Below are 12,500 nucleotides of genomic sequence, written 5' to 3'. Positions count from 1 at the left end.
AATGTTCACCAGTAGTCTTGTCTGACAAAATTCCAGCTATATCTTCAAGATCGGGAGAACGGAATGAGAGCTGTTCACCTTTGTCAATCCTAACAATGCATGAAAGATGTGTTAGCAATTGTAGTGAGATGTCCAATGCAGTCAGTGACTTCATTGCTTGACGCCAAAATTGCCCAAATGTGAAAGGTTTCTCAAGCATTTGAAGACATCCAGACATCTACAATGAAAACGGTTTGTGGAATTATTATTCAACGCTTATAGTATTGTTTCCATTATCTATCTATCTATCTATCTATCTATCTATCTATCTATCTATCTATCTATCTATCTATCTATCTATCTATCTATTTATTTATCTATCTATCTATCTATCCATCTATCGCTCTATCTATCTATCTATCAATCTATCTATCTATCTATCTATCTATCTATCTATCTATCTATCTATCTATCCATCTATCTATCTATCTATCAATCTATCTATCTGATTATTTATTTATTTCTCACTATCTATCTATATATCTATTTATCTTTCATTATATCTATCCATCTATTTGTCTATCTATCTATATCTATCTATCTTTAATTCAATCAAATTTAAGTCTCCGGTTATACGACCAATACGCAAACCAACGGAAAAAAAAGAACAAAATCACGAAATATAATTCCTTTCAACCCTGTTTCCGATTTTTTAAAAAGAAGCCAAAACTAACATAAGATTTGTGCTTCCCACAATCATAAACTACACAAAATACTTAACAAAAACAAAAAATGCATAAGCAACATTGAGCGTAAAATTACAGCTCATAATCGACTCATCCAACATCACAACAAAATAGTTCATCAATTTGCTGCATCTGCTATAGTGGTTTTCTAGCACAAGATTTGGCATTTCTATGTGTTTTACCTAAAAGCCTAAAAGTTTCATGGGGATTCTTTTTCTTCTTCCATTACATGGGTTTGTAACGACCTCCCTCCACCCCCCCCCCCCCCACCCCAGGACGTGAATGCATCCCCCAGCCTCCTACGAAAACTAGTTTCCTTCACCAAATAAGTTGCTTATTATAAGCTAAACGTGCCTGAGTGAGCCAGTCAAAATGAAGCGAGGAAATCAATCATAAATATTTCATAAAATCTCGTGACAAAGGCAGACACGTCATGTCATTGTTTCGTCTCGCTTTATGAGTTATATCTACGTACTTTTGATATTTTCGTAACATGTTGATTTACTTAAAACCTTTGAGAGACGAAATAAAAAAAAAATAAAAAAAAACAACAAACAAAAGAAGATTTTTTTTTAACACCCAAAAACCAAACATACCTCTGTATCAGGAATGCCAGGGATGTTAATTTCATTCGTCATTCCGATTGGGAAATGAGAGTTTATCAAGAGTTCGGGATCGGGCAGAAAGAAGAATTCTCGTCTTAAGGAAGCTTCATTCTGATCTGTACATGTTCCTCCTCCGCATGCACAATCAATAAACCGCCATTGATCCTGTTTGAATAAAAATAATTTGGCTCATCTTATTTTATGGGATCTATCCACACTTTGAAATTTTATTTATTTTCATTTTTAAAAGAGGATTGGAAAAGCTATGGGATTTTAACTTTAAATACACAGAAGTCAAATTATTTAATTTACACAGCCGATGGTGTATTTAGCAGTAATCAATTTACCTCCCTATCCATCACCTAGTGGTACCATCTTTACTCATTCTTCTTCAAACAACAGATAGATAAACACTAGTCAAATGAAATGGAAGCTTCAATTTAATTAACAAGGGACAATAATGTGGAGGTTTTGGGTTTCCCATTTATCAACAAATCACGACACAAAAAAAACCCCACTAAAAACGAATGAGAGATCATCTCTCATTTGTCTTCTTTGTTTCATTCGTCGTGTTTTATTGACAAATTATTCACATTTTCTGTCTTCGTTAGTTTAATATTCAAGCTTCCATTCCATTTGGCTATTGTTATTTATTTCTTCGAGCTTCAAGTAGTGACATTTGCATATTCAAACTAGGAGAATTGGGTGAATTACCTGTATCAAGGCGATAACCCAAGCATGATTTGGTTTGTTCTTCATATGCCGTAAAGACGAACTATGCTGGTTGTCATGTTTCAACACTCCATGGATCAGAGAACAAGGAATTCTAATCTGGCTTCAATCATAAAAATAGATAAACCCTGTAATTACTGTGGCTTTGTGGTTTGGTGGTATGCTATTAGGCTTATGACCTGGGGGTTGTGGGATCGTATTCTGCTGTGGACGGCATAATGTTAAGCCCTCTCACATTGTTAATTTGTCTGTTCATAGACAGATCACTCTCAAAGATGATACCGAGATTTGTTGCTGATGTTGTGAGTTGTATTTTATCATTATCATTGATTGTCATTGCCAATGTAGATTAATATGTCTTAATATTGAAACTAGCAATGAATAAGGCTTCGGTCTTATCGCCAGTTAATTTTAATATATTTGCAGACATCCATTTCATCTTGTTACTGATGCTTTGTTCGTAAACAAAGTTGCTGCCCCATTTAAAACTGAGTAAGATATGATGCAAACCAGTTAAGAGCCGTGACCGATATGCCGAAAGTAACGTGTAGTCTTCGAAGTAGCACAAGTAGTATGAAGTAGTATGGCATGGTCGATGGTGTCAAAGGCCGCCGAAAGATCGAGAAGACTAAGGATAGTAGCTTTTCCTTGATCAATAACATACAGCAAGTCATTTGTGATTCTCATCGATGCAGTTTCTGTGCTATGATTTTGCCGGTGGGTCGATTGATAGCACCTGTCGATGTTATTATGTTTCACGTGACATGAAAGTTGTTTTAGAACAATCTTTTCTAGAATTTTGGAGATGAGTGCTAGATTCGAAACAGGCCTAAGATTCTTAAAATAATCACTGTCAAGTCCCGATTTCTTCAACAATGGCTTCACCACTGCTTTCTTGAAGCTATCTGGAACAACTCCCAATCCTTATTGATTGATTAATCAATTCAGTGATGTAGGGTGAACTACATCAATACATTCCTTCATAAGCCATGTTGGTAAACGGTCGAGCCTGCATGATTTGCTTGGACTAAAGAGAATCGTTTTCTTTGTGTCATTTATTTATACTGAATAGTGCTAGCCTTATTGAAATGTCATTGAAAGATGGGGTTCACCATAAAAAAGAGGTATATTCTGCGTCTGTTCCGTCTGTGACAATTTCGCTCCGTATTATTGTCGACAGCGTGGTGTGGCAGGATTGTTTTGACCTCTTTAGCCTAAAAGCTTATTTGAAATTTTATTAAAAAAACTCTTTTGGATTTTTTAATGTTATCAACCTTATCGAGTTCCTATTCCTGAGTTTCGAGGAATCAAGACTAAATTGTTTCCAAAACATGCGAAAAAGCATTTAAGTTTATAATAAAGGTGGGTTATCTTTATTCTATCATTATTGTTGTTGTTGGAGAACAACACAAAGGCAATAGATAATATATTCTCAAGCTAAACGTAGCATTTCTTCGTTATTTACCTACAAAAGTAGTAAAACAACAAATTCATGCCCACTGGAGTTGCTTCTTTCTTGGCAAGGACAGTTGCGGGCTTGAATTCGAATGCCGCAAGACTTTCATCCGTGTAACTGATACATCTGTGGACATAATGACAAAGAGTTTCGATTAGTAATATATGTAAGATGAAAAAATATTCCCCTCACAAACAAAGGCACACACACGCGCGCGCACACACGCACACACCCTTTAAAAACAGCAAGAGCAAAAAGCAAACAAAAAGATGTTCTACTCGCCAATGCATCACAAAATTAATTCCCTGATCTCCTTCCACGGCGTCTTAACAGAGTTTTACTGTGTATAAAATAACCATTGTGTTCCAATCATGGACCCAAATATAAGCAGACACTCAAAGCCATCTAAGTTTCGTAAGGTTATAACAGGACCAACTTGTAGAACGGAGACAACACACTTATTTAACAAATTAATACTTTCTTAACCAAACTCATCCAAATATAGAAATTATGCGGACTTCTATCAATGACCTCTCTCTCTCTCTCTCTCTCTCTCTCTCTCTCTCTCTCTCTCTCTCTCTCTATCTATCTATCTATCTATCTATCTATCTATCTATCTATATATATATATATATATATATATATATATATATATATCTGTCTATCTATCTATCTATCTATCTATCTATCTGTCTGTCTGTCTATCTACCGACCCCCCCCCCCCCCCCACTCTATCTCTCTTTCTCTCTTTCTCTTACTGTCTCTCTATCTATCTATCTATCTATCTATCTATCTATCTATCTATCTATCTATCTATCTACCTATCTAGATATCTATCTATCCATCTATCTATCGGTTTATCTACCCATCTATCTATTTTTCTACTAATTTAACACGGACATAGAAGACAGGACCTTAAACAAAGTGGGCGTGTCTTCTTTTCGTTTGTTAAAATACGATGACTTCCGCCACGCACAGAGCCAATTCCATTTGAATGGAGTTCTGTGTCTAAATCTCAGGGGGTTTTTTTTTTTACCTTAGAGGCCTCTTAATACTGCGCTCATGTTTGGATGAGGAGCCCATATGTAAACCGTATTGACATCCGATTAAGAGAGTCAATGAGAGAATAATAACAGGATGTCTCAGTTCAAGTTAACACCTACTTAGTGGCTACCAACACTGAGCGACATTGCACCGCCAAGTCTTAGACGATAATCGAAGATGGATGCAAAAATTGATGAAGCCAGAGATAGCACTCCTATAAAAATAATCATAAAGGGAGCACCTTCAACAACGTCGGCTCAAATCGAGAAGACATTTCCACCAAACAAATATGAAATACTTCAGCGTGGAAGAGAACTGGGGAAAAATGTGGAACAGGGTAAAACATAGAGGAGGCAACATCATAAAAAAAAGCCCCACCAAAAGAATGCCTGCATTCTACGATGCTTGAAAATACTGTGTTTCTTCAAATCGACTTTTAACAAGACATGGCAGAACTGCTTCAAATATGTGCAAATGAAAACTTGGAAACAGTGATGCCTGCCGGAAGTGTCAGGCAGCTCTAGAGACCAGCGTTCACCTCGTCCTCCATTGTCCAGTAATGAGCTTGCAGGTGGCTATAAAACAGTTCTTAGGGCAGAGGAGGACTTCAAGCCTAAAGCGGAGAAAGTTTCACAAAGATTGGGTTTTCAGGTATAAAAGGTGTTGTACATCCTAGTTCATTCGTATTTTATTTTATTTTTTAAAAGGGGGTGGGGGGCTACATAGATACGAATAGAGGACATGAGTCTGTTTCAATTGTAAAACACATTTAAAACAAACAAACAAACAAACTTACTAACCTTATGTTAATCGTGATCCACATGTAGAAAATGCGAACAATATGAAGTATGGAAGTACACGAGGACATGAGATATGTCACAAGCCGTTCTGAGTTGGAAGATATCTCATCGGGTGTCTTTGAAAGTAGAAAGAACTCGTGAACATAATTTATGATTTATCTATTTTAAAAAAAACATCAACAACATAAAATACTACAAAAATTTAGATTCTTTGTGTGTGTGTGTGTGTGTGTGTGTGTGTGTGTGTGTGTGTATACATGAAATTGGGAAATTTGTACTAGTCTACACATTCTCTAAATTTCTTCCAGTCGAGGAAGACTGATTTTTTGGGATGTTTTTCTTCCTGTATTCTGCTATCTTGCTTTTACTGGCACTTTTTCATCCGCAGTATTTTAAGATTCTTTGTATAATACACGCATTAACATATAGCATCTGAATGCAATCCCGATCCTGGTTGGGAATATAATCAGGTTTAAATTTTTTTAATCTTAAAAAATTATTTTGTAACGTGATAAAGACTGTAACAATTACTGCACGTTTGAAACAACATTCGCTGAAGCGAAGCAGGATAGAATACTTTTTTCTTCTCGTATCCTCTTTTCAATATATTTCAAGCTGACAACGAATTAAACGATACACTGACGTCTGACGGATGCAAACTTTACTGGCGAAAAGCGACCAACTGAGAACAATACCACACAGGATCTTACAAGGATCTTCTCTGAGAGTAAATGAAATGTAAACAAACAAAAAAAAAACAAAAACAAATACTAAAAAAACTAGAGCATTTATATAGCGCAATGTCCACAAACGTACTCAAAACGCTTTACAAGGGATCCTTAGCCATCTTTGGCACTAAACATGTCAGGACAAGACGCCTGTTAGACGATATTACAATTTTTTCCTAGAGAGACAACGTTATTAACGCCAGGTACTAATTTTACAGTTGAATACGGTGAGAAAATGTGAGTAACGAGCCTTTTTCTAAGGACTCAACAATCCGCCGCTCAGAGCGTGACTCGAACTCATGACCTTTTGGTCCGAAGGCCAGTATCACACTAAAGCAAATAGCCGCACAGCAATAATAGTAATTCATCACCATACAGGTTTTAATCAGAAATAAAAGATGATCATTCTTGAATGTAGCCTCAACAAAACTTTATGATCATTCAAGAAAATGAACTAATTGCATAAAAGTATTCATAGCTACTCGTATCTAGAGATATAACAAAAATAAATAATTGGACTTAGCTACGCGTTATAGCAATACTAACAACATAAATAGGACACAAATATATCGCAATCTATCAATTCTAAGAAAAGGTTGCTGGTGAGGAGGGATATGAAGCCTGGAATAAATCGCGACATTCGCAGACTTGCACCGAGGTGGTTTGCATGACGAAGTATGCCAAAGATCCCCTTATTCTACAACACAATTGGTCGAATTGTGAATTCATGTGAGAAGTGACTCAGAAAGCATCATTATCCTCATCCTCTTCCTCCTCATCATCGTTATCATTATCATCCTCATCATCATTCCTCTCACTCCCCTCATCCCGCCTCGTAACCAGGATTGCCAGATTAATTTATGTTTTAATTGCCAGATAAAACATACCAAAATTCTGAGAAAAAAAATTGATTTTTTCCATTTTCCTTGTCAAAATGCACATTACAATAGAAATTTCTCAACCTGATGCAATGCTTAATGAAAAATCGCTTTGTCCTATAAGTTTGAGCATGGAATTAGTGTATTTTCTGTAATGATTGTTCATTTGCTTCATCAAATAAATAGAATAAAGTGGTCTCAGAAGAATGCCAATAAAATGCCAAAATGCCAAAGCCAATTTTTACTTTTTTAAAATCGTATTCAGACGGGATAAATAGACGTGGTCAGTGTATTGAGTGGTGGCCTTTAAACAGAACATGGGGTTTTATATAATGTATCATCTACTATAATTCCTCATCCAAAGCCACCAACAACATCCGCCTGTATGGCGTTATTACACCCCCCCCCCCCCCCCCCCCGCTGTTACAGGTCAGTGCTCATTTTACACCTGAGTGTGGAGAGAGAATGTGAGTAAAGAGCCTTTTTTTCAAATACGCAACTTGATGCCGCCCAGAGTGGGACTCGAACCAAGAACCTCCAAGTGTAATATGTACCACAAGACCACAAAACCTCTCAAAGAAGAGTCTTTAAACACACTTTAAACGTAATCCCAGTAAACCAAGCTTCCGTTTATATATCATGCTAATAATGTAGTTACTTCAATCTTACATTCCGGGCATGCTCGTCCACCATTTGAAAAACTCGTGGGTCGGAGATAAGGTCTTTCTTCTTTGTCAAACACCGACGGAGTTCGATGCCTGTTGTCATGTCTTTGGATTGTTCACCACTTTCATCTATGTAAGTAAAAATAAAGCAACATGGCTCTAGATTAATTTTCAAAAAAGAAAAGAGTGCATCGGTCCCTAAACTGGGGAGTTGCATTGGCTGCGACATACAAAATTTGCACACTAGTCCACATGGAAATACTGCCGTACTCTGGAAAACCCTATATTATTTTGCGAAGTCCCATGCTTGAGAGTCGTTTGCCAAGGTGAGGGTCATTTAAATCGATCGATATTTGAAGGACGAGTTTTCTGGCCAAATCTTAAAATTATGGCTTTTTCCAGAGTACGACAGAATACGTAAATGTTTTCAGACTAGCGCCTCTGCTTTTCTGTAAGGTTGTGCTACTCCTTAGTCTTTAGTAATCCAAGACTTGTCCACAAAACAGTAGCGGTTTTATTTCAGATTGTCCTTCTTGACAGGTTGCCACCAAGGCTTACTATTGCTATCCATTGTCCAACATTGTCGTTAAAAACGTTGTAAAAAAATGTTTGTAAAAATGTTTGGACATCTTAACAATGTGGCGTTAATTTTAATCTAAAATTTACTCATGACATGAACAAAGTGTTTTACTTTATTTCTGTTGTTAATGCATTGTAAAAAATTTTGGACATCTTAACACAGTGGCATATTCCGCCTTTTATTATTATTATTATTATTATTATTATTATTATTATTATTATTATTATTATTATTATTATTATTATTATTATTATTATTATTATTATTATTATTACTATTATTATTATTATTATTACAATAATAATAATTATTATTATTATCATTATTATTATCATTGTTCATACAGTGTATTTACCCTCGCAAGTTTTGACCATTACATGACCAAACTCATCTGTGCTTGTGGTTTTTCTCTCTTTTTCGTAAGGAACACAATCAGTGACGTCATTGAGGGCTGGGTCGTCAGTTGAGTTTCCTGGTGCATCAGTGGAGACTGAATTACCCATGGCTCGATACTAAAGGCACGAAAGAGAGAATCGGTGATTGGACAATATTATTATTTATATTCAATAATGTTATAATATGTAAAGAAAAAAGTTGAGTACAATATCAACATCCATTTATATTATTGAAAATTAAATCGCGTTTAATTCAGATGATTGAAAGTAATAATAAGTAAGCAAAAGAAGGAAACATGCAAATATAACGTCAAAGGTTATACAGTACTCGTTGGATTGCAGCAGGCCTATTTCCGGCGCGCTGCAATATGGCACGATGGAGCTGGGTGACCGAATTATAATAAGTCGTTACCTCCCATAAGCATCGGATTTCGACACTCTCTGAATCTAGCACGCTTTTTCACTTCTCCGAAGAGTGTGTAAGAATCTAGAAATTAATTGTGGCTCATAAAGCGAAGCATTACAAAAACCCGTCTCTCTCTCTCTCTCTCTCTCTCTCTCTCTCTCTCTCTCTCTCTCTCTCTCTCTCTCTCTCTCTCTCTCTCTCTCTCTCTCTCTCTTTCTTTTTTTTTTTTCTTCTCTGTTGCCAACACACACCTTACTCCATTCATGACCTTACCCTCCCCTCTTCATCTCCATTTTATTTGATTTGGCAAGTGAAAACTCTCAAGCCCACTCCCCCCCCCCCCCGCCCCATAATAATAATAATAAATAATAATAATAATAATAATAATAGTAATAATAATAATAATAATAATAATAATATATAATAATAATATAATAATAATAATAATAATAATAATAATAATAATAATAATAATAATAAATAATAATAATAGTCATCATCATCATCATAATCATCATCATCATCATCATCATCGTCATCATCATCATCATTAACAGCATCAACACAATCATAAAGATCATCAACTTGGGAACAAAAGTGTGATGTCAAAATACTGGTTCCAATCTCTTTAGAAGTGTAAAACCAGTTCTCCGAAGAACCAGATACATATCTTGTGCAACTGATCTTTTGTGTTTAGATTGGTGGAATCTTATTTTCTAGCCTAAATAAATACTGGTCGTTAAAAAAGATCATCAATCCTCGCTCTTTTACGCCCGGTAATCATAAGATTACATCGTGCTACTAAAATAGTTTATGCCCTTATGATTCAATAGTGAACCTATTCATTGTCAGTCCTCCGGAGTACTAGTTAAACACTTACACTGAGTTTTGAACTGGAAGAGAGGAAGGTGTGACATTACGACTTCTGCTTCCCATTGCCGTCGTCGTCGTCATCAATCATTTTCATCGTTGTCGTCGACAGCACCACCAACACCACCACCATCACCAACCACCATATCTACCAACCACCACCACCACTAACACTCTCGTGCGGCTATGTGGTCTTGTGGTATGACACTCGTTTTCGGATCGGAAGGTCCTGGGTTCGAGCCTCGCGCTCGGCGCATAGTTGAGTCCTTGGAAAAGGCTCACATTCTCTCACGTACTCAGGTGTAAAATGAGTACCTGGTCGTTAACAGCGTTGTCTTTGTCCGAAAAAGTGTAATATCGCCTAATAGGCGTCATGTCCCATCCTACATGTTAAATGTTGCTGTTGATCAGAGACCCCTTGTAAAGCGCTTTGAGCACATTTAGTGGATTTTGCGCTATATAAAGCTCAATTTTTTAAAACACAACCATTATCACCATTTCGATTGTTCTTACTGCTATAGTTATCATTGCTACATATTATATATTATTGTAATTTTCTTCTTCTCCCTCCTCCTCCTCCTCCTCCTCCTCCTCCTCCCCATCATCATCATCATCATCATCATCATCTTCATCTTTATACTTATTCACATTGCGGGGGCCCCGATAGCTCAGTTGGTAGAGCACTCGCTTCACACGCAAAGGAACCAAGATCAATCCCGGATGCAGTCGATAATTTTTCTGAACTCCCTGTCCACAGTGAATGTATAGCTGAGTTGGAAAGTACTTTGCGAAAGACAAGCGTCATATCTTAGGATAGCAAGCAAATGCTATTGTCCGTTTCATGCTATAGAAACCGGGTGTATGACATTTGGAGTACTACTTTAGATCAAAGAAAGCCACCATATGACTTTTGGAACATTGCTTTTGATCAAAGAAAGCCACCATATGACTTTTTTAGTACTACTTTAGATCAAAGAAAGCCACCATATGACTTTTGGAACATTGCTTTTGATCAAAGAAAGCCACCATATGACTTTTGGAGCATTGCTTTTGATCAAAGAAAGCCATCATATGACTTTTGGAGCATTGCTTTTGATCAAAGAAAGCCACAATCATCTCTAATATCGATAATTATTTCGATTATTTCACCCTTTTAATCTGCTGTCGATAAATATGACAGATAGTTGAAGCTCTTTTGAGAAGAAAAAACCCCAAACAAAGCTTAAACATCCCCTCCCTGTGTTTTAACAGGCCTGGACTGTCTCATGCTTTGAGTCCGCATTAAAAACGTCGAATGTCTTAAAGATGAAAGCTGATGAAATGTAAAATGGCAAGTAAAATGATTGGTGAATTCCAGCATCGGCAATTGTATCCACAGAGTTGTTGACAGTCATCATCGTAGCTTGTCGCTCCAACACCGAACACACTCCACAGCATCTATGGAGCAGACTCTTAGGTCATGTCAGTGCAGCTGGGCCCATCCTGGCATTCTCTAAGGATGTGCTCCATCGTCTGCTCTGGGCATCCATATGTACACAAGCTAGTTTCAGCCAGCCCCCATTTTTTCATGCTTCCAGCTGTTCTCCCAATTTTTGCCCGTGCTCTGCTGAGTGTTACCCATTCATTCCTGGGGAGCTCAGTTCTCATAATATCCATTTTTTTAATTTTAGTTTTACAGTCTCATTTTTACAGCACTCATCCAATAGAATGTCTGAATTCATTCTTATTAATTGTTAATTATATTCATGTAATTCAAAATAATATGAAGAAATTATTATTCTGATTCATTTTTCATCTCTTACCTGTATGTTTGTTTTTGTAGTGATTTGTATTTTGTACCTTTTAGGCACATGTTTAACTACTATTGTCTTTACACAGTCACACAGTCGCAATTCATTGAGCTGCGATCCAGTAATCAACAGACAATTTGTTTATATCGATAATTTGGTGCAATTATGTTACCCTATTTTCAACAGAGAGCCAAATGTCACATTAGTATTTTACCTTATTTTCGACAGTGATCTAAATGTCAGGTTTTGAAAAAAAAAAGTGGTGCTCCAAATGTCAATATCCCTAGAAACCGGGATAAACTCCGGCTCCGTGGATGCAATGGCTCCTGAAGGACTGCTTTAAAAATAAATTACATTGAACTACATATTTATACGATTTGGACGCTTAAAAACGGATTTATTCGACCTGATGCCTTATTGAACCAAATTAAATCTTCAAACGGTTCAAATCGCCTGTAATATGCATTTTATGTACTATTTATTTTTCCTGATAGCTTATCGCTATTCAGAGATAAATAAATGGTTTATTTTTTTGTTGAGTTCCTTTACAAGATGTTTATTGTTATTTTCTCAGTTGATTAATTATTAAAAAAGTGTCGACGGTTATTGCTCTGTCCAAGGTTATTGAGTTAAAATATTGGCCATAATATTGTAATTTTTGCAAACTAGCGTATTATATAATTTTTTAATGTTTAAACATTTCAAGGACATGTATTGCTTTTTATGAATTATCAGCTCGTTTCAAGACTTGCAAACAGTTTTATTCACTTACTTCTTTCAAAGTCCTCCAATTAACAGAATTGTTTTCACATCAATCAAATGCCAA

General features: G+C 36.3%; 2 protein-coding genes across 2 annotated transcripts in view; both read right to left on the bottom strand.

The window, feature by feature from the left end:
• LOC144972075 (uncharacterized) overlaps positions 1–5,467 on the bottom strand; it is a 6,520-nt gene extending 1,053 nt beyond the window's left edge. The window contains exons 1-5 of the mRNA XM_078913162.1: positions 5,363–5,467; positions 3,528–3,644; positions 2,045–2,165; positions 1,322–1,495; positions 1–217 (exon numbers count right to left, since the gene is read on the bottom strand). The exon at positions 1–217 is cut by the window's left edge and continues 1,053 nt beyond it. Coding sequence (XP_078769288.1) covers positions 1–217; positions 1,322–1,495; positions 2,045–2,165; positions 3,528–3,644; positions 5,363–5,430 — 697 coding nt within the window. The 5' untranslated portion in view covers positions 5,431–5,467. The remainder of the gene's footprint in view (positions 218–1,321; positions 1,496–2,044; positions 2,166–3,527; positions 3,645–5,362) is intronic.
• Positions 5,468–6,527: 1,060 nt separating this feature from the next.
• The window catches only part of LOC144971824 (uncharacterized), a 6,040-nt gene continuing 67 nt past the window's right edge, over positions 6,528–12,500 (bottom strand). Inside the window, exons 1-4 of the mRNA XM_078912900.1 lie at positions 12,447–12,500; positions 8,569–8,725; positions 7,638–7,762; positions 6,528–6,578 (exon numbers count right to left, since the gene is read on the bottom strand). The exon at positions 12,447–12,500 is cut by the window's right edge and continues 67 nt beyond it. Of these exons, the coding sequence (XP_078769026.1) occupies positions 6,528–6,578; positions 7,638–7,762; positions 8,569–8,716 (324 nt within the window). The 5' untranslated portion in view covers positions 8,717–8,725; positions 12,447–12,500. The remainder of the gene's footprint in view (positions 6,579–7,637; positions 7,763–8,568; positions 8,726–12,446) is intronic.

This window comes from Berghia stephanieae, chromosome 4 (assembly GCF_034508935.2).
Source record: "Berghia stephanieae isolate SIO BIC M18660-M18661 chromosome 4, UCSD_Bste_1.3, whole genome shotgun sequence".
Taxonomy (NCBI): domain Eukaryota; kingdom Metazoa; phylum Mollusca; class Gastropoda; order Nudibranchia; family Aeolidiidae; genus Berghia; species Berghia stephanieae.
The sequence above is the reverse complement of the archived record's forward strand: the minus strand, read 5'-3'. Positions and strand labels throughout refer to the sequence as shown.